Genomic DNA, 18,161 nt, shown 5'->3' with positions numbered 1-18,161 from the left:
TGTTGAGAGATGTCTACTGCTGTAGCTTAAAGATCAATATTGCTTGACAGCAAGAACTTGCTCAGATGATTCTAGGTACACTTTAGACAAAATTGTGGTTATTAAAGGAAATGAACTCTGAGATGGACCCACCATTTCACTGTAGGTATGTAGGATTTTGTGTTTAGTTGATTTAAAAATGTTCTCAGCTCCTCAGTTTTGCTGTATTGAAATGTAGAAGAGCTGAGTTACCTCTGCCCTGCAGCAGTTCAGATGCGTCAGCTGAATGTGTCCACCCAGCCAGGAGAGCAGTGTTTTTTCAGGGCTGAAGGAGGGAGTGCTTTGGAAAGCAAAGAAATGAGACTCAGATTCCTGGATGTTATTAGATAGGAGGAAGCACACTGTTGCTGCTGCCTGAATTCACGTAAAGGTCCCTTTTCCAGCTGGGTGAGGTACCACATCTCAGATTTCCTTTATCCACCCAAGAATTAGAGGGCACACGTGTCTCCTGCTGCCCTCCATGCCCTAAGCCATGGACCCAGCCCCAGCCATGCAGATAACTCTGCTATGGTTGTTTTTTGCACCCAGAGCTGTGCTGGGATTCTTCTAAAGCTGAAAAAGGCCAAAAGGAGAAGGAAAGTTTATCTCCTTATTTCATCTTCCTCTAAATGGAAGACAATTTTAGCAAATGTCAACTGATATTTAAACCTAAAGGGAAATGTGAGCATCTCAGAAAATGTTTTCACATTACCTTTCTCTAACTGAGTGAGAGTGTTTTTTGTGTTCATCCATCTGCCTGTTTATCTACTGACTGAAAGTCCTGGTCTGTTATTCCCATGTCAGCTAGTTCAGAGAACCTTATCTGTGGAGCAGATAATTTCAGTTAAATATTATTTCTGCTAGAGTATAAGTAGTGTGGAATAACTGTTTCTGAAGCCAGGTTCAGAAATGGACCTGATTTGTAAGACAGTCATCTTTTTCTTGGTGTCTCTCAGCCTTGGGACAGATGGAGAATTTGCTCGGAATTCTATCACCATTGCTGGGCCTCTACCCAGTGAGCTGGCAGAGAGATTGGGTCTGCAGGACCAGGTCCTGCCCAAGGACCAGCAGGGCCCTGGCATGGCTGGAGCACAGGGTTACCTGTGCCAGCCAGACCTTGTGGCTTCCGAGCTGCCCCGGTACTTCTCCCAGCTCCGTGAGCTCGGGGTGACGCACTACAAAGTCCTCCTGCCGTGGGCTCGCCTTCTTCCCGAGGGGAACGCCATGAAGGCGGCTGGAGCCCAGGTGTGGTGCTACCGGCAGCTGCTGGAGGCCCTGGCTGCTGCGGGCCTCAGAGCCGTGCTGGTTCTGCACCAGGGGCGACTCCCCGGCGCCGTGGCGGCGCAGGCCAGCGGGAGGAGTGGCAGGGCTTTTAACGAGCTTTTTGTGGAGTATGCAGAGTTCAGCTTCCATGCCTTTGGGGACCTGGTGGATGTGTGGCTCTCCTTCAGTGATCTGCCAGAGGTCCTTCAAAGCCTGCCCTACGATGACCCCCAGGAGCAAGTCCAGGCTGTGGCTGCTGCTCATGAAGGATTTTACACTGCTCTCCATGAGATGATCTCACCAGCAGGTAAGGAGAGCAGGGAGAGGGGTTTTTCAATATGACTCATAAATATTTCATGATGGAATTAAATGGCAACTGCTACATGCAGTCTCTGTGTAGATATTTTTGTGTACCTTTTTCTGACCTGCAGAGGAGGGACTAAAACCTTTCTGAAATGTACCTGAGAGTGTGAAAAAACAAGGCACAAGAAGTCTCCTATGCGATAATAACTGTGAGGAAGTCTGCAATGTCCTTTTGTTTGACTTTCCTTGTTGCAGACACTGGGGTTTACAGTAATTAAATCCCAAATCTACCGGTGTTACACAGAGCAACAGAATTTCACCTCTTCCCTGATGGGTACCTGGGATTTTCCAAGCAGCTGTCACCTTGGGTCTGCCTTCTTTGGCCTTGGAATTTTTCTGTTCCAGACAGACAACCCGTAGAGCTGGCTGAGTCACCATTTCTTTTCCCAAATTTTTAATTCTTGCATTTGTCAGGAATACTTTGTTGTACAGTTCACACTATCTGGTGAGAGCCCTTGGAAGTTGCCCATCTTCCCTCCTGCATCTCCTGTCCCTCCAAGTTCCTGCCACCCCAGCATCTCAGAAGCATTCAGTATAGAATGGAATAAAAAAATTTTAAAACTGTAGAACCATCACAAAGGCATGAAAATTAATAAAGATATTACTTATGCAGGGAGAGGAATGGCATTTTATTGACAAAGGCTCCTTGAATGGTGCCTTTGAATTTCTACCTTCTTCAGTTCTCCATTGAAATCACAATTGGTATTCTGAAATCAACTACCTGGAGCACTGTCTGATGTTCCACAGCTTCAACAATTTAAAACTGGTTTTAAAATAAATTCAGTAAACTGAAATTTTATTTGTCCTTAATATGTTACTAGCAGACTGCCTCTTTCTCTCTCAAGGTGGAAAGCTGTCCATTGCTTTGGAAATAAGCACTGTCCAAGACATGACTCCATCAGAATTGCTTTCAGTTTCTCTTCAGGTGACACCTTGAGGAAATATTTCCAAAATTATATAAATTTGCCTTGATTTAGCTTTGTTTTTATGTATGGGATCAAATGACTTGTTGCAAGTTAAATAAGATTTTAGCAGGTTGATCAGTTGAACAATTTGGTAAGCTTTAATTATTGGATTAGTCTGATTATGTGAAACTTGCTGATTTAAAAATTGTTTCAGCATCCTTTCTTGGCTGGTAGGCGCTGATTAAGCTACATGGAGACAAATTTGTTCTCATAATTGACAATTTTAGCAATATACTTGCTAAATGACAAGGTGTCTCCAAAAAGTGTACCTGTTAGCTTCTTTGCAGGTGTACTTAATGCACCACCAGATATATCAATACTTTATCTTAATTAGCTGCTATTTAAAATATCTGCTGATTTTGTTAAATCCCAGTCTGAGCTGTGCTAAAAGTGATGCAGTTGCACAGAGATGGCACAACACGAGGAGAATATAATCTCTACAAAGGCAATGACATTCTTTCTTAAAGATCCAGTTCCCTGTTCATATCTGTCCTCACCCAGAGGATGTTGATGTAGGATACAGTGCACAGATGACAGTGTGGGGTTTTTTGCTTAATCCTTCAAACCTTAGAACCAGGTCAAGCAACGTTGTAGGTGTGACATTGCAAGGATTTAAGCAAGGTGTGGTTTGTAGAGAGAGCAACGAAGTTGTTTTAGATGAGCTGATGAAACTAGAAGAGAACCTTGGACTGAAAAACAAACTGAAATTTTATCAGTTTTCTTCTAGCTTCATCAGCTGGTTTAATAAGAGAACACAGTCTGTTCCTTTAAGGTTGTTGACTTCTAGTGGGATAACCCTTGTAATATGGAATGATTAAAGATTTCTGAAGTGGACTTTCAACCAAGGGTTATTGATAAGGCCTACCCGAACCACATAGTTAAAAAGGTTTCTCTGATTAATCATAAACATAATCTTACTAATTAAGAAATTAACTGTAAATAATTAATATTAAATTCATAAAATAGAATTTAATTTAGTTTAACTTTTTCTTTGTTTAGTAAGAGATACGCAAAACACATCTTCCCCTACAGTATCCAGTTTGGGCTCATTATATTGTCCAGGGCTCCCATGCAGCTGTATGGCTTCTTAGTCCAGAAATATGTCTTTATCAGACCTTACACAGTTTTATGTATTTTTAATGTAATACTTCAAGAAAACCCCCATTTTCCTCCAGCATGATTCTTTTCTTTTTCTTGTTTCCAGGATTCAGTAGACTTTGTGTCTCTTAGCCTTCAGTACCATTGTGGAAATGAAACAGATTTCTACAAGAAATTGAGTGAATTCCAGGTAATGTTATGCACAGCATTAGAATTATAGCAGCAAGCAACAGAACATAAATAGGAGCAGAATTTCATGTGCTGTGATGCATGTCTAAACAGTTCTGACTTTCTGTGAGCTACACTAGGAAGCAGCTGCAAAGTGCTCATTTCTCTGTTGTTACTCTGACTTAAAAACAGTTGATGGAAAGTGCTGGAAAGGATCATCTTGGTCAATACTTATTATTGATGCATTAACAACTGGAATGGCAGAATTCTTTTGTCCAGGACTGAAAAACCTCCTCTCTCACATGCTAAGTGTTTGATAAGCTGTTAGGCCAATCCCTGCACACTGAAAGATATTATTAAACTCTAGCATGGGCTCTACAACGGTGCTACCAAACTTCACATTCCTCATCAGCAGAGGCAGTGCTAGAAATGTTGCTGAGGGTGAGTTTATTAACAGATTAGATCTCATGGCAGCACCAACGTCAGTGATGCTGTAGGCTGGTACCTGTTATTACATAAATTAACCTCTGATAGTTTTTTGCATTCTTAAAATCCATAAGCACAGAGTCTTCCACCATCTGGGTAGCAGGATAAGGAGCTGCCCATGTAAAATGCAAAAAATGCCAAGAATGTGGTTTTACTAGATGGCTGATGCTTCTCTTCATACTGCTCCCTGATTTCTGGTTTTGCAGAGTGTCTGGAAGGACAAAGACATCTTGATTTTTAGTCTAAAGGTCCTTGATTGTGCTTCCGTGGAAGAGAATCCTTTCATACCAGCAGCTGCCATTGTCACAGGTGAGTGATGTTTCAAGAAGGAGGAGAGTTTTTTATTTAAAATCTGCATGATAACTTATGGCAGAAATTCAAAATCATCCAATCTAGGCTGCTGCTATTAGATAAAATAACTTCATGTTTTTTTATAGCCTTATTGGAAAATTAAGGGTGGATGGTGAATGTTGAGGGAGCGGAAGCAGGAAATCTTCCCCAAATCTTTTCGTCATTTTCATCAGCCTCAAGTTGCAGTGGGAGAGGTTTAGGCTGGATATTAGGAAAAATTTCTTCACTGAAAGGGTTGTCAAGCACTGTTACAGGCTGCCCAGGAAAGTGGGGGAGTCACCATCCCCTGTAGGAACTTAAAACACATGCAGATGTGTCACTTGGGGACATGGTTTAGTGTTGGATTGGCATGGTTGGCAATTCTGGAGTCACCATCCCCGTGGGGTTTTAAAAGAAACATAGATGTGGCACTTAGGGACATGGTTTAGTGTTGTTTGGCAGTGCTGGGTTATCAGTTGGACTTGGTGATCTTAGAGGTATTTTCCAACCTAAGTGATTCTATGATACTATGATCATTTTTTAATATGCATTTGTAAGTTTAATTAAAAACTCAATACATTTGACCTGAGAAAAATAGCTATTAGTTATGAAGTGCACCTTGTTTCTCAAGGTGTAATTGCACAAATAGGGTCATGCAGTCCATGGCATCTAAGTTATGACTACACCCCTCACTTACCATTTGTTTGTTTTCAGCTATTAATAAAGAAGAAGCACGTATGGTTGGGTGTGATGTTAATGATTTCTTGGACTACTTACCTGACGTTTTGAGGTACTACAATCAAATACTGTAATACTATATAACACTACAAAAATGTACAGTAATAAACAACGTCCTCTTGAAACCTATGTGCAGGGAGAGACAAGACATTTTAGTGGTAAAGTCTGCTGTTAGTTGCTGAAGGGGCTGCAAAGGGCTGTCTTTCTGCTGAGCCAGTCTCTTCCAATTACTTGCAATTCTCTATCCTGCTACTAATCCTATAATGTAATCCTCTCTACTCTCTCATCCTTGGTTACCCAAATTGCACCTCCAAGCCAATAATTACAAGTACATATTTCAAGCCTTCTGCTTTTTTTGAGAGCAAAGTGGTTATAAATAAACAAATCCAATAGAGGCTTTCCTAGGGGAGAAGCCAACTGAGCTTATGGAAACGTGGGAGATCTCATTGTACAGGGAGATGCTAAGGATTACAGTAGCAGGATTGACTGGTTTTAGCTTATCCTGTGGAAACTCACGAAGCAGTTGTAGCAAGGGAAATTGCTGCTCACTGCAAGGATTTTGTTGGCACCTCGGACCTAACTAATGAATTATGAGACTATGTGCAAAGAGCTGTTCTGCGGTTACCCCACTGCCCTCCACCTTCGTGTCCCAGCTGGGAGACAGCAGGGTTGGATTGATCAGATGTCAAAGGAGCTGTAGGTGGCTAATGTGACCTGAATGGGAAACAAATGATTCCTTTATACTCCATGTTTGCAAGTTCTATGGCACATGCATCTACCTTGGAGATTTTAACTTCTATTTATTCTATTTCCAGCGAAACAAATAGTTTGCAGGAAAACCTAGATGCTGTTCTTGCCCCTCGGTCCTCCTATCAAACAGTCTGGGAAATGTTTGCTCAACAGTCTGAATCGGAGAGGGATTCTTTCCTGCAAGATGTTTTCCCAAGTGGTTTCCTCTGGGGCATATCCACAGGTGCCTTTAACATCGAAGGAGCTTGGGCAGAGGATGGGAAAGGAGAAAGCATCTGGGATCAGTTTGGGCATGGGGGCCATGTCCACATGAACCAAACAGCAGATGTGGCATGTGACAGCTACTATAAAACCAGCTATGACATTTACCTGCTTAGGGGTCTTCACCCCCAGCTGTACAAATTTTCTCTATCCTGGTCTAGAATTTTCCCTGCTGGCACCAACGAGACCATCAATTCCAAGGGTGTTGATTATTACAACCGATTAATTGACCAGTTGTTAGAGTCTAACATTGAGCCCATGGTGACTCTGTTCCACTGGGACCTGCCCCAAGCTCTGCAGGCTCTTGGTGGCTGGCAGAATGAAAGTATCATAGATGCTTTTGTGAGCTACGCAGACTTCTGCTTTTCCACGTTCGGGGATCGGGTCAAGCTCTGGATTACATTCCATGAGCCCTGGGTTATCAGCTACGCTGGCTATGGCACTGGAGAGCATCCTCCAGGAATCACTGACCCAGGAGCAGCATCTTACAAGGTAGGGGCACAGGAATAATTGGGATCCTGCAGCTACTCTTGGTGGGCTGTTTTCCTCTGATGGTTCTGTGCTTTAACTATGTTCAAGCCTAAAGTGGCCTCTGAGACAACAATGTGGTTGTTGGATCTATGATACTTGTTAAAAATGGGTTAGTTAATAGAGGCTAGGTGTTATTACTTTATTTTTCTCTTCCGAAAGCTGGTGTTGATGGATAGTTAGATTCTTTTGCCTATTCCAAAACCTACTACACTCCTTGTCTATCATTATTTGTTTTGTCAAGGTGTTTTCTTTTGGATGGAGAGGACATTTTCACACGGCAATAAACCCAATGCTTAAGAGTTACTGTGCAATGCAGTCTGACACATTTTCCTCTGCTTTCTGCTCCCAGGTTGCTCACACAATTCTCAAGGCTCATGCCAAGGTCTGGCACCTGTATAATAGCAAATACCGTTCTCAGCAACTGGGAAAGGTGGGGCTGGTGCTGAACTCGGACTGGGCTGAACCCAAGACTCCAACCAGCTCCGAGGATGTGAGGGCATCTGAGAGGTACCTGCAGTTCATGCTTGGCTGGTTTGCTCACCCCATATTTGTTAATGGTGATTACCCAGATATGCTGAAGGCTCAGATCCAGGAAGTGAACCAGCAGTGCTCCACAGCAGTCGCACAGCTGCCTGTGTTTACGGAGGAGGAGAAGTCCTGGGTGAAAGGGACTGCAGATTTCTTTGGCCTTTCCCATTACACTTCCCGCCTGGTCAGTGCCGGGGCTACTGGGATGTGCACACCAGGCTACGAGAGCATTGGGAACTTCTCCTTGCATGTAGATCCTTCCTGGCCACAGGCTGCCTCTTCCTGGATCCATGTGGTCCCTTGGGGATTAAGAAGGCTGCTGAAGTTTGTATCCCAGGAATACACAGGGTCAAAGATCCCAATATACATAGCAGGGAGTGGTGTGCCGACAGGAGACACCGGGGATCTTCTCAACGACACTCTGCGGGTGGATTATTTCCGCCAGTACATCGATGAGGCCCTGAAGGGTATGGAGAAATCAAATTATTTTATTTTTTTTTAATCATGGCAAGTAGTTATTCTAGCCCTTCCATGGTGGTTAACTTTAAAACATCACCACTCGCACAGTGATGTGATGTCAGCTGCCTGTTGTGTAGGTAATGAGTGTGACTTTATATACTTAAGCCTCTCTGGTGTCCAGATACGGAACTCTCCATTCTCTGTAGATGTTGAAATGCATTTTTCATATATATGGATTAATGTAGCCTGGACCCTAAGGTCAGTCCCTCTGTGAGAACAGTTTTTTTATATACTCCTGCTCCCCTGGAGATGATTGGCCTGCAGGCTCTTGCATGAAGACATCTCATAAATTGGGGCTGAACTGCCTCTACCGATTAATCGGATCTAACTGGCAGCAAGCACTTCATACTGGAAATATCTCCATAAAATTTCTACCTCAATCATTTTGAGAATGTTTAAGTTATGCTTGTAGAATGTTCAAGTTATGCTTGTATCTTTGCAAGATGTGTATTGTTTGACATAAAAATGGTGTTAGTCGCAAGTTCTGGACAAGCATAGAGAGCTGAGATTTCAAATAGAGATTTGACTGATGCTCTCTAGATAGACTAAACAATACTGTCAGGAAAACATTAAATATCATGCATTAAATATGTTGGTGATCAGTGTGTACTGAAGATCAGCATTTGATCTTCTTGACGTAGATCTCAACATACTGCTAGAAGTGTTGAAAGAGCTACAGAAAACACAATTTAGCATTGCTGTTATGCCTCAGCAGAAGTAAAGAGGATGGACTGCACATGGGAGTGAACTTTTTTTGAATGAGAGAGATTTCGTGCTTTTTTTGTAAGCAATGTGAGGAGGGATGCTGGACTTGCCTCTGCTGGTATTGGGTACACTGTTCTGCTAAAAGAAGCTCTCCTGTGCTCAGGGAATATAGACAAGCTCTAAATACCTGCAATGTTTCACTTTAATTACAGTGTTAAATCTAAAAGTGCACCATACATCTAAATTGATAAAATCTTCTTGAAAACAGGAACACAGGGGAAGGGATACCAGTGGCACAAGTGTCCTGTACTCAGAGTAATACTTCTTTTCTCACACATTTCTATCACTAAGCATATCACCAGTTCCTATTACCGTGCTGACTGGTTTTTCTGCCAAATACTCTTAATTGTTTGGGAGGTTTTTCTAGCCTTTAAAACCATTTGTAAGTGCTTGGCTTGTAACATATATCCTTGGCTGTGGTGCTTCTGTTGTGCTGAGCTGTGTTCAGGAAATGTTCAGGTGGGTAATTACAGTGTCTCCTTGTTTCTGTGGCAGCGGTGAAACTGGACGCTGTTGATGTTCGGTCCTACATTGCTCGATCCCTGCTTGACGGCTTTGAGGGCCCAGTGGGATACAGCCTAAAATTTGGGCTGCATCATGTGAACTTTGAAGATAGCAACAGACCAAGGACTCCCAAGGCATCTGCTTACTTCTATTCCAGTGTTATTGAAAATAATGGTTTTCCATCCAAAGCCTTGGGCAGATCTTCAGCACCAGTGGTGTTTGACCGACCTGTGCCATCAAAGCTGCCTAATTTACCAGCATCAGAAGTTCCCTCCAAAGCAAAGGTTGTCTGGCAGAAGTTTTCATCCCAGACTGCTCATGAAAGAGACATGTACTTTTATGGGACATTCCCAGAGGATTTTACATGGGGTGTGTCTTCCTCTGCCTACCAGATAGAGGGAGGTTGGGATGCCGATGGCAAAGGACCCAGCATTTGGGATAACTTCACCCATGTCCCAGGGAATATAAACAATAATGATACTGGAGATATAGCTTGTGATAGCTACAACAAGGTGGAGGAAGATATTTACCTGCTGAGAGCCTTAGGGGTAAAGAATTACCGTTTTTCCCTGTCCTGGCCTCGAATTTTCCCCACTGGAAGGAACAACTCAATCAACAGCCACGGAGTTGACTACTACAACCGTCTCATTGATGGACTTCTTGCAAACAACATCACTCCAATTGTCACTCTCTACCACTGGGACCTGCCACAAGCTCTTCAGGACATTGGTGGCTGGGAGAGTGATGAGCTGATTGACCTGTTTGACAGCTTTGCTGACTTCTGTTTCCGGACCTTTGGGGACAGGGTGAAGTTCTGGATTACGTTCAATGAACCCAACATCATTGCCTGGCTGGGCTATGGCCTCGGGACATTCCCACCCGGTGTCAAGGACCCTGGCAGTGCTCCCTACAGGGTTGCCCACATCTTACTGAAAGCTCATGCCAGGGCCTACCACACCTACGATGACAAATACAGAGCAAGTCAGGCAGGGGTCATTGCCCTGTGCCCCTTCATTAGCTGGGCTGAGCCGAAGACACCAAGCGACCCCAGGGACATTGAAGCTGCTGACAGGTACCTGCAGTTTTTGGTGGGTTGGTTCACACACCCGATTTTCAAAAACGGTGACTACCCCGAGGTCATGAAGTGGAAAGTTGGGAACAGGAGTGAGCTCCAGAACCTGCCGTCGTCACGCCTGCCGGTTTTCACCGAGGAGGAGCGTGAATACATCCGTGGCACAGCAGATGTCTTCTGCTTCAACACATACTCCTCCAAAATTGTAACCCATTCAACAACACGTCTGAAGCCCTTCTCTTATGAGTATGACCAGGAGCTTTCAAAAACAGTTGACAGCTCCTGGCCTTCCTCAGCTCTTAGTGACCATCGGGCTGTGGCCTGGGGTCTGAGGAGGCTACTGAACTGGATCAAAGAGGAATATGGAAACCCCCCAATATATATCATTGAGAATGGAGTGGGGATAAAGACCAAATCGGATGTTGATGACAATGCCAGGATATTTTACTACAAAACATACATTAATGAAGCTTTAAAAGGTACCAGAATTTTCTTTTGTTCTGTTGGTGTTGTGTGTCTCCTCTCTAGATTTCTGGTTACTTTAGTTCTTTGAAGAGTACTTCTTAAAAGTGATTGGTATCAGTTTTTAAATAGTCTGAACACAATATAAACATAGTGCTTGTTTTTATTATCTCCTTTGCATGGTTGTGCTTTGTTTCCTCCAACAAGAAGATACTCATAATGATCTTAGTTGACCAGTGTTACCTGTATGTAACTAGGAGCCTGTATGTGCTTGCGTGTGAATTCTGTAGGATTCATTTAAAGTGTGATTATGCCACTGATGCTCCTCCATTTATTTTCTGGTCTTTCAGCTTACAAGGTAGATGGTGTTAATCTGAAAGGATACAACGTTTGGTCTCTGATGGATAACTTTGAATGGGTGGATGGTTATGATCCAAAATTTGGATTGCACCAGATTGATTTTGACAACCCCAACAGGCCAAGAACGCCAAAACGCTCTGCTGTGTACTATGCAGAAATCATCCGCAATAACGGCATCCCACTGCCCAAGGAAGAGGAATTTTTGTATGGAGAGTTTCCAGACAACTTCTGGTGGAGCGTAGCAACTGCAGCTTACCAGGTCAGGAAACTGATATGGGCTTCTGAAGTATCTGTGGAGCGTTAATTCATTGTGTGGCACCACAAAGAATAACAGGCTGAATTCTTTGCTAGGCCAAGACCTAAATTTGGGTTTGCTAACAATTTCTCCCCCATTTTCAATTACAGATTGAGGGAGGATGGAGAGCAGATGGGAAAGGACTTAGCATTTGGGACAAATATTCCCACACTCCCTTGAGAATTGGCAATGATGCAACTGGAGATGTAGCTTGTGACAGCTACCACAAGATTGAGGAGGATGTGGAAATGCTGAAAAGCCTCAAGGTGTCTCACTATCGTTTTTCAATCTCCTGGTCCCGTGTCCTCCCAGATGGGACCACCAGATACATCAATGAAATGGGACTGAACTACTATGAAAGGCTGATCGATGCCCTTCTGGCAGCCAACATTATGCCTCAGGTAACTAAACCCAGTAACTTTCAGGTAACTAAAAAATAGTAAACCTCAAATCTGATGCTCAGAGCAACGTGTGTTTCCGTCCATACCCTTCTTCACACAGAAATTGTTTCTCATGGTTTTTCATTTCATTTTGTGAAGAAACATGGGTTATTGAATAAGCAAAGGAACTTGGAATGTAGGAGTATGTTGAAATTACTCCCCAGAAAGACCACAGTAACCTTATTGTTGGCTGTTTCCAATTGCCTTCTCATCCCTCATGTGCTTGGAAATATATTCCACAGGCACCTATGCAGGGTTCTTTCCAGACACTGAGGTGAGACTGACTAACATAGTTCCCAGGATCTTCCTTCTTGCCTTTCTTAGAGATGGATGTAACTTTGTTCTTTTCCTGGGAGTCAGGAAGCTCCACTGGTCGGTGTTTGTCACATACAATGGATGGTGACCTCACCCCTGCATCAATCAGCTCTTTTAGCACTGTTGAGTGGCTATGAGCTGTTCTCATACCTCTGTACCAGCCCAGACAGGTGTTCTAGTGGATTATATTGCACCTGAGAATCAGTGCAGGTGCAGCAGTCCTTGACTGACGAGTTCTGGCTGTCACAAGGTGGGTTTTGGTAAAAGCTTCCATCTTCATTAGGCAGTCCCTAAAGAAACTGGCAAAAAGGAGTTTTACTGAGTGCATGAGTGATGGCTACAACATCAAACTACGTTAGGAACAGGTAACTGTAGATCAAAGCACAGTTTATTTGTGTTCATGAATGAGTCTGAGTTACTGCAAGAATGACTGGTTGAGTCCCTTGTCCTGCTGTCTTTCCACACAGGTAACTCTTTATCACTGGGACCTCCCACAGGCGCTGCAGGACGTCGGTGGGTGGGAGAATGATACTATAGTTCAGAGGTTTAAGGAATATGCTGAGGTCCTTTTCCAGAGGCTGGGGGATAAAGTGAAATTTTGGATAACCTTCAATGAACCCTACAACACTGCATATCTTGGCTATGGTGTTGGCACAGCTGCTCCAGGTAAGACTGCTGGGCATAACCTTACATCCTTCACAGCACTGTCAGCACAATTGTTTTATGCTGCAGCAGAGAAGTTGCTTGGGGCTTGCAAAGGTAGAACAAGGAAGATGGTGTGGTGTGGACAGATTGGGTTGCTGTGATCCTTTCTCTCTGCCTGTCACCTCCAAGACCCATCCTCCTTCTTCCACTCTTCTACTCCACCCCTCCTCTGCAGCCTCTGGATTTCACTTGTTGCCCAGAGCAGACCTCATTTCCAAACCACCTCTGGGGACTGTGGAGAAGAGTTAGGGCTGGAGGAGGACACAGCTCAGCAGCAGGGTAGAACCAAGAGAAGAGGGGATGTGAGCTAACCTGAACACACAGCTTTCTGCTCTCCATAGTGGCAGCAGCAGCCTGTTGCCAGGACTGGCAGCCCATGTCCCACTCCTGAGGGAGGAGGGGGCAATGCAGGGTCCTCTTTGCACAGCCTTCCCATGGCAGCTGCTCCTTCAGCTGCCTGTGCCAAGCACTGATCCCAGCCCAGGGCTGGGCTCGGGGCACCAGGTGTTGCATGTTCATTCCTTTACCAGGGGCAGTTCTGGGTGCCCCGAGGTTGTGTTAACCTGGGAGGCAGCCATGAGAGGGCTGGGAAGTGCTGTCCACTGCCTGTGCTGTCCCTGTCCCTGCAGGCATCTCCGTTCGGCCAGGGCGCGCTCCCTATGTGGTGGGACACAACCTGATCAAGGCACATGCAGAGGTCTGGCACCTCTACAACGAGACCTACAGGGCCAAGCAGGGAGGGCTCATCTCCATCACCATCAACTCTGACTGGGCAGAACCACGCAACCCACACAACCAGGAGGACGTGGAAGCTGCCAGACGATTCTTGCAGGTACAGAGACCCCTGGTCATAGCTCTCCCTGCTGCTCCTGGTCACACCCCCTCTCCAGGTGCTGGATGTGCCCAGAGCTTAGGTCAGCATCTCATTGAAATAAAAGGATGAGGCAGAGGCATCACTCCATGAAAATGTATGTAGCCTCTTTTGAGGGCTGATCAAGAATGCAACAGAAATGAGACAAAATATGGTTGCCGTGACAAAAGCTTATTAAATTTACTCCTGTTATATTGGCATCCATCCTTGGGTATCTCCGTGTGCCTGTTCATTATAAATTCAGATATCACCTATAAAGCAGCACATGACAGGCTAAATCCCATGTTTTGATATATGATTTATCCTCCCTTATTTCCTGGTTTAGTTTTTTCTAGGGTGGTTTGCTCATCCCATTTTCAAAAATGGTGATTATAATGAAGTGATGAAAAGAAGGATTCAGGAACGAAGTCTAGCTCAGGGCCTGAGCAAGTCCCGGTAAGAACCCAGGCACACACCTGCTTTTGTTTCACTAGCTGTGCTGAAACCTGCTTTTCTTATAGAAATGATACAATTCAATGATTCTATTCCAATGTTACTGTACAAAAGCTTATTATATCCTCACAGAAAAATTCTAGTGTACATTTTCATAGAACCACAGAATGGTTTGTGTTGGAACCTTAAAAATCACTTTGTTCCAATCTAGGCAGGGGGGCTTTGCCTATTTCCTGTCTTTACCTCTTTTGCAAACTAAATTTACTAAGATAACGTATCTTTGGGGTAATAAATTGTCAGCTGAGTGACACAGTAACTGCCCTGCATTAGACACAGTACTTTGCCTGATGCCTGTGGTAAATTTGTTTAACTTTTCTTAAAACTATGTAGTAAACTCATTGGTCCCTCTCAATTACATTCTAATTTTCCATTCCCAGTTCCCACTTTCTCTCCTTGTGCTTGTGGTGCTGGTACCAGGGATCCCAGCAGTACCCATGGAGTGTGTGCAAAGTGTATTCTCTGTTTTCTCTTGCAGACTTCCAGAATTTACTGAGAGTGAAAAACAAAGAATTAAAGGCACATATGACTACTTTGGTCTAAATCATTATACCACAGTTTTAACATACAACCTAAACTATCCTAAGGGTGTTATGTCATATGACTCTGATAGGTAAGAGATGAATGTAAATTATTGGTCAAGTAAAGTCTGCACACCTGGAGCCTGGGTCAACTGACAAGTATAAAATTTATAGCAAATAAAGCTCTGAGATAGGTGTTTTAAGCTGTTATAACCAATACCAGGAAAAATATATCCAAACAGTACCTGTGGTGCTTTTATTTTCACAAAAGTCCAGCAATAGCCCTTTTTTTACAGACATGAGATGATAAACAATATTTATCATATTTCCTGCCCACAGTCTGCAGTTTGAACTGTGTTATCCTGGTTTATGGATATTGATCCATTTGCTGTTTAACAGATTTAGGTCCCCTACTGCATTGGATAAATTAAGTTCAAACCCTAAATAGCTAAATCACTTCATGGTTAAGTATGCCTAAGGCAAGATTTTAAATTTATATACTAGTTTCTTTCCCCAGCTTCAAAAGGTAAACAATAGGAGTTTACTAGTGGTTCTAATGACAATTCAGGTAATGGTGGGACCACACAGAGGTGAAATTGTCTGCTTTCTAACATGTTTCCACACAGAATAGCTGAAATTGTTTTAACTTCCCCTTTGCTGCTACATCCCAGCCCCTTAAAGTTTAGCCCTTTAGGACAGTGGGTTCAGTCTTTCATTCCTGCACATAGGTGTAAAGGGCAATTTTGTGTGCTCAAGCACTGCATTATGTCTTGAAAAGTAGAAATGGCGTTGTAGCATACAAAGGTTTGGAACCAACATCACATCCTCAGCCACAGCTGATTTACACAGCATATGACTGTAAAGCAAAGCATGAGAAGTGGTTTTCAGGCTTGTGAGCACCAGCAGCACCTCAGCCCTGGGCACGGAGGTGCCTGGCACATGGGACTGGCCCTGAGCAGTGTCCTTCTCCACAGGGGCATAGCCACAGTGACTGACCGCAGCTGGCTGAACTCTGGTTCCAGCTGGCTGAAGGTGACACCCTTTGGATTCAGGAAGATCCTCAGGTGGATAAAGGAAGAGTACAACAACCCTCCCATTTATGTGACTGAAAATGGGGTCTCGGAAAGGGGAGCCTTTCAATTCAATGACACTTGGAGAATGCATTACTATCGGACCTACATTAATGAGGCACTGAAAGGTAAGAGTGATTATTGACATCTGGTCATCCAAAGCTCTAGAGAGCAGCAGTGGCTTTGCCACAAGACTGATGTGTGTAAAGCAAGTTTTGAAGAGCTGAAAGGCCACTGCCATCACACTTGCAAGTTACACGGTCACATGGGCTTAATGAATCCACTACCAAGAGCCTTTGGGTTTACCAAAAACTGCCCCATGGATAGTCACAACTGTGCCAGGAAACATGATCTAAAGGAAGAACAAACCCTGGGTTTAGTGGGGCAACCTGCAGGTTCTTTGATTTGCTGCACCTGGTGAGACAAGGACCTGATAAACTCCTATTTTGGCTTCTAGTCTGACTACTGCTGTGTCTAAAAACTGCATCTTTGTTAAAAAACCGTAAAAACCCAACCCCCAAACTGGTTTCAGTTACAGCAGTGGTCAAACAACTTCAGGAAAGGGCTTTTTCAGTTTGCTTTTCTGACATACTGGGAACTGCCAGCCAGGTGTTCAGGAAGTGCTCATTTACTGCCTTGTAGCAGCAAGGCCCCACAAACACTAGTTTAAGCAATGGTTGCATTTTGATGGCTTTTCGTCTCTGTTCCTAAACCTTTGTTTCTTGAACACAAACTTTGATTTTTGGAGCAGAGAAAAGCAGCGCCCAGTCCTGGGCACTGAATGAACTACCCTGGCTGCTTGTTGGCTGTAACTTGGCAGCTGAGCTACCTCAAAGCAGCTGAGCCAAGTCAACACAGGAAAGACATGGGAATAGGGAGAACAAAACCAATGAGGCCAAAGTGGCAATAACCTCACTGAGTGCTAAGTGTGAATGTGCTGGAGCACCTTCCTGCCCTGGCTGGCTGAGGGGTGACCACCAACCTCTTCTCTCTGCTCTGCCTGCAGCTGTTGCCCTCGATGGCGTCGACTTACGGGGCTACACTGCATGGACACTGATGGATAACTTCGAGTGGGCAGTGGGGTATCAGGAAAAGTTTGGGCTCTACCACGTGAATTTCTCAGACCCTGCCTTGCCACGGCACCCCAAGGCCTCGGCCAAGTATTACTCACAGATCATAAACTGCAATGGGTTTCCAGACCCAGCAACGGGCCCACATCCCTGTCTGGAACAGGAGCCAGAAGGTAAGTGATGCAGCAGAAATGATGCTTTTGTGTTTGCATCTCATCCTAAAAGAGTTCCATAATCTAAGGTCTTCAGAGACACCACCATTTCCTGCAATATTATTTTAAGGACTCCAATCAATGTCACCTCCCTAAGCAAAACCAGACTAACAACAAAATCTTGTGCAAGAGCACCTTAACACACCTGTCTCCAAAATGTAGCAAAAGTTATTCCATTAGACTTTTCTCTAACAGAACTGCCCAAGATGCTTTCCAAACCACACACATTCAGTGCTGCCACAAGATTGTTCAGAAAAAGTTTTGAATACTTTATACAAATCCTTGTTTTGGGTAAGGCTTTGGAAATACCGATTCTTTTGTGATTTGTGTCTTCTCAACTGGAGCAGTACAATGAACAACCACCAGTGTTAGTGTGGGGGTTTGGGAATGAGAATACTCACCTGTACTAGCAGGAATTGCACTATCAGCCTCAGCTGTGCATTTACTCTGAGCTGAAACTGGTTCAACCCCTGATTCCCCAGAATTACGCCCCCTGCCAGAATACTGGACAGCACTGTTGAAAGCCTTGTGGAGGCAGGAAGCAGCAGTGCCCACACCTGCATGAAACAGATCCCCCAGGCTCTGTCCTAACACTTTCTCATTGTTTTCCCATTCAGTGACACCAACAGAGCCCACTCCAGGAGCAGCTGACAGTGTGCGCTTTTTGGGATTGGAATTGACATCCCAGAGTGCAGAAATAGCACTCTATGGGCTTTTTGCTCTTTCTGCAGTTGGAGCCTTGGGCTTGGCTCTTTTTGCATACAAATATAGAAAATCATCCAAAAGATCCCATAAACAATCACACATGGAACTTAGTAATAAAATGTAACATTTCCACCTGATAAAATGTTTGTTTGGTTTGTTTTTTCTTAAAAAAAAGGTCTGTACCACCAGGAAAACCAGTGCTTGCAGTATTGCAGCTGTCTTGCCTCAGAGATGGCTCCCCAGCATTGTGTTGTTTGCTTTCCAATTTAAAAAGGGGGAGGAAAATT

General features: G+C 44.0%; 1 protein-coding gene across 1 annotated transcript; it reads left to right on the top strand.

Annotated features, from left to right (window-relative positions):
• The first annotated feature begins 927 nt into the window (after nt 1–927).
• LCT (lactase) lies at nt 928–17,998 on the top strand. Its single transcript, XM_069021254.1, has 17 exons — nt 928–1,588; nt 2,490–2,569; nt 3,814–3,897; nt 4,568–4,670; nt 5,406–5,481; nt 6,245–6,932; nt 7,321–7,966; nt 9,279–10,838; nt 11,172–11,440; nt 11,587–11,877; nt 12,699–12,897; nt 13,566–13,768; nt 14,133–14,242; nt 14,775–14,909; nt 15,792–16,015; nt 16,894–17,130; nt 17,787–17,998. The coding sequence occupies exons 1-17, from the start codon at nt 928–930 to the stop codon at nt 17,996–17,998; spliced, it is 5,778 nt and encodes a 1,925-aa protein (XP_068877355.1).
• The last annotated feature ends 163 nt before the right edge of the window (nt 17,999–18,161 follow it).

This window comes from Aphelocoma coerulescens, chromosome 7 (assembly GCF_041296385.1).
Source record: "Aphelocoma coerulescens isolate FSJ_1873_10779 chromosome 7, UR_Acoe_1.0, whole genome shotgun sequence".
In the NCBI taxonomy this organism is placed as follows: Eukaryota; Metazoa; Chordata; class Aves; order Passeriformes; family Corvidae; genus Aphelocoma; species Aphelocoma coerulescens.
Note: the sequence above shows the minus strand (reverse complement) of the source record. Positions and strands in the feature narration are given on the sequence as shown.

Coding starts and splice junctions, on each gene's coding strand:
- LCT (XM_069021254.1), top strand. CDS start 928: ATGGACCTGATTTGTAAGACAGTCATCTTTTTCTTGGTGTCTCTCAGC. Junction 13,769..14,132: donor CTGCCAGACGATTCTTGCAG/GTACAGAGACCC, acceptor TTCCTGGTTTAG/TTTTTTCTAGGGTGGTTTGC. Junction 14,910..15,791: donor ATGTCATATGACTCTGATAG/GTAAGAGATGAA, acceptor CCTTCTCCACAG/GGGCATAGCCACAGTGACTG.